Source organism: Sinocyclocheilus anshuiensis, unplaced genomic scaffold (assembly GCF_001515605.1).
Source record: "Sinocyclocheilus anshuiensis isolate Anshui unplaced genomic scaffold, SAMN03320099.WGS_v1.1 scaffold1597, whole genome shotgun sequence".
Classification (NCBI taxonomy): Eukaryota; Metazoa; Chordata; class Actinopteri; order Cypriniformes; family Cyprinidae; genus Sinocyclocheilus; species Sinocyclocheilus anshuiensis.
This window is the reverse complement of record NW_015536587.1, coordinates 877,077-880,541: the sequence shown is the minus strand read 5'-3', so window position 1 is coordinate 880,541 and position 3,465 is coordinate 877,077. Positions and strand designations below refer to the sequence as shown.

The following is a 3,465-nucleotide window of genomic DNA, read 5'->3' as shown; positions in this document are numbered from 1 at the left end:
GGAAATGGGGGGGGGGGTTGGACAAAAACCCCAAATCAATCAAAACAGGGTGCAGGACAAGGGGATCCCAAAGTCCCCTTAACACAGCAGGAATGTGCCATGATGACGAATCGAAGTCTACGGAACTGCTGCATGCAAGTTGTGAGGAGTTACACCGTATGAGAAGAAATCGAGTTGCAGCATTCCTGCTAAGTTAGAAGGGCGCGAAACAAACAAACAAAAAAGATGGACCAAATAAAGCTGCATGGGTAGAAAGTGAGGGAAATGGTAGTTTTGCCTACTACAGAGCACACAAGGCCAAGTGGGACAGTTAGATGTATGCGACCTAATGACTGGCGTGCAGTACCTGTTCTTCTGATGCCTTTAATGACTTATAGGTTTGGTCCAACACTCGAAGCTCATCCTGTAATCTCCGAAGGCGTCTGTTAGTGTGTGCAGAGGGAAGGCCATTCCAAACACGGCCACATGCAAGTTAACAGTGCATGCAAAAATGTAAAAATTAAATAAAACATAAGACAACAAAAACAAGAAACAGGAATGTGAAGCAGGTATTAGCCATTAGCAATATGGTAGTAAAATTCTTAGGGGACGTACACACAGGATGATTCTTGTTTTACAACAATAAACAATAATTGTTGGCGTGTATGTTAGGTGCAAACTTCAGAATCTCAGCAGAAATAGAAGGTCATCCAAGTATATTTACTTTATTGTTTTAGGAATAATTTGTACGCAGACATACTACTTATTCGATGTACTGCTTTTTACGCATACTAGATAGTAGGGAAGTGGGCCTATTTGTATACAGGCACAGACCACAAGGCCTGAGGATGCCATTAAGTTAAAAATAGTGTTGCAGAATGATGCATGTCAATTTTGAAACAATGGACCAACCAGACAAAGCTGGGGGCGGGACAAGCAGAGAGCACCGAGTGTTGACAAAAGTAACATTTATCAGTAAAGGCTTATATACAGGTTACAAAGGACTGTATGTTAAAAAAAACGAACAATCTGTTACCGAGAATCTCTAGTGATTAAAGCATTTTGAGTTCTTTGAACTCAGAAAAGTAAAAGGCTATTTAGCGTCTCATGTATTCTGGGTGTACGCCTCCTGACACAGAATCTGTAAGGGTTTGTGAGTGTGTGAAGAGAGTCAGGCACATGCATGAACATGAATGTCTGTATGTGTAGGTTTGTGCAGACAGGCAAGAGTCTGCAGGAACATCTCGTACCCCTCATTCAGCTCAGCGCGCTCCTCTGTGCGCTCCAGCTCAGCCTCAACAATCACCAGCTTACGGGCCACCTGCACATACACAGGCCAGTTCATGGGAAAATTACATACTTGTACTTATTAGCAAACTGAGAAGGAAGGAAAGGAGAAAAAAAAAAAAAATTCTACACATTAAACGAAAAAAACAACAACATGAAAACAAAGAAACAAGAAGGAAAAAAGACAAAACACAAAATCAAAAACAATAAAAAAAACTAAAGAAAAGAAAAAGACACACAGAAACAAATATAAAACAAAAACAAAGCAATAAAACAAAAAATGAAAACAAAGAAAAAAATGAAGCCAAAGAACAAAACAAACAAAAAAACAAAACTAAAAAATAAATAAATAAAATAAAGACAAAAACACAAAAGACGAAGAAAAAGAACACAAAAACAAACCAAAACAAATCAAAAACAAAATGAAACAACAAAGCTATATTTGATCAGATTACAAAATACGGCAAATCTTTTTTTTTCCCCATGCTGAACTGCAAGCATCTGCTTGCTCAAACTTTAAGTGTGAAAGGACATGTGGCTTGGCAGGAAGTCATTAATTTCTTTTTTTCGTGTGCACGCGCATGTGTGGTTTGGTGGCTGGGGAAACCTGCCTCCTCGTATTTGCGGTCGGCCTCCTCAGCAATGTGCTTGGCCTCCTTGAGCTGGATCTCCTGGATCTCCATCTTCTCCTCATCCTTCAGAGCTCTGTTCTCAATGACCTTCATGCCTCTGGAAGGAGGAAGCAAGAAATGGAGTGAAAGAGAGAACAAAATCTCTCTATAGCATCACTATGACTCAATTTGGTCCAATAACTCGCAACAAATTACATTCAAAGCCGCAAACGTGTCTGCAGCTAAGCTCTTGGATCAAAGACACCATTTTAGTGGAGTTTTCTTGAGCTGTTATTTATTTGTGTGTCTGTCTGTCTGTCTGTGTGTGTGTGTTTGTCCTTTATTTTTCCAGGAAGATCCCTTTGAGATAAAAGGAAATCTCTTCTTCCAGGGAGTCCTGGCCAAGATGACCGTACAAAAGTTTCACATAAAATAAAAACAAAAAAAAACAAACATACAACACACAAGACAAAATTATATACAGCCCAAGCAAAACAGTAATCATGAATCAACAAATTAATTAAAATAGCAAGATGGTTCAATCATTACACACTGCAATACATTTTTAAAATTATTCAAATGGTGAATTGCTTTTAGTGGAGTAATAGTTTGAAATTCATTCCACAACCAAGTAGCATAGTAAGAGAAAGCTGATTTTCTATGCTCTGAATGTACCCCAGGTACTTCGAATTGAATCCTGTTTGATGATCTGATGATATAGTTTTCTACATAAGCATAAAGGACTAGTAATGTAATTTGGAAGCATACCCAGCAATGCCTTTACAGTAAACAATAACACATGTGATACTCTTTCTATGTGAAAACCATGAATTGTAAAAATAGACCGCAGTAGTCATAGAACAGCGGTGTAAAAATAATGTATTTAGTTGTTTGCATTTAAAACTATTTTCAGTTGTAATAAAGTAAGCTGAAAAGTATAAAAAGAGTCCTGAAGGATTTCAATAGCTTGAGCCACCGAGGATGCAGTTGAATAAATAATTGCATCATCAGCATTAAAAAATGTAACTTTGCAGATGTTATTCCATCTGTTAGCTCTGTTATCTTCTAAACCTGTGTTTTCTTGTAATATCACAACAGTCCCCATCAGAACAGATGAATGGGAGGGAAAAAGCACTTAAGAGCTACACCAGGTCTCGGTACAGAGTGGTTCTATGCAGGCGCACTGGGCTGGAGACAGAGGGCCTCTGTGTGGGCAAACAAAGGAAGGGAAATGCAGCCTAGTGGCTCTACAAATTGCTGTTTATTCAGGAACCCACTGGCTCTACGCAAACAGCTCACGTCAGTTGTTTAGGCCAAAAACAGCATCACAACTACAACCGTCCGCAATGCCCTTGATTTTTCTGCTATATGCAGAGGCATTTCAAGGGCTTTCAAAAAACATGTCTAGTCAGTGCATTTTAAATAAAAACAAAAAGAACAAAAACAAACAAAATACTATAAATTTTAAATGTTTTATATAATTCAAATTATTATGTATTTAAATAATGCTTCATTTTATAGCATATTATAAATATTATATAAAAAAGTGTGTATATATATATATATATATATATATATATATATATAA

At 37.5% G+C, this 3,465-nt stretch overlaps 1 protein-coding gene across 3 annotated transcripts in view; it reads right to left on the bottom strand.

Moving 5' to 3' along the window:
• The window catches only part of LOC107703245 (tropomyosin alpha-1 chain-like), a 15,923-nt gene that overhangs the window by 389 nt on the left and 12,069 nt on the right, over positions 1-3,465 (bottom strand). For 2 of the 3 annotated variants that reach the window (XM_016505813.1, XM_016505798.1), the window contains 2 exons: positions 1,878-1,995; positions 1,230-1,300 (listed from right to left, as the gene is read on the bottom strand). In XM_016505813.1, coding sequence (XP_016361299.1) covers positions 1,230-1,300; positions 1,878-1,995 — 189 coding nt within the window. Of the gene's footprint in view, positions 1-12; positions 423-1,229; positions 1,301-1,877; positions 1,996-3,465 lie in introns of those variants that run through there. The other variant, XM_016505806.1, reaches the window with a different exon arrangement.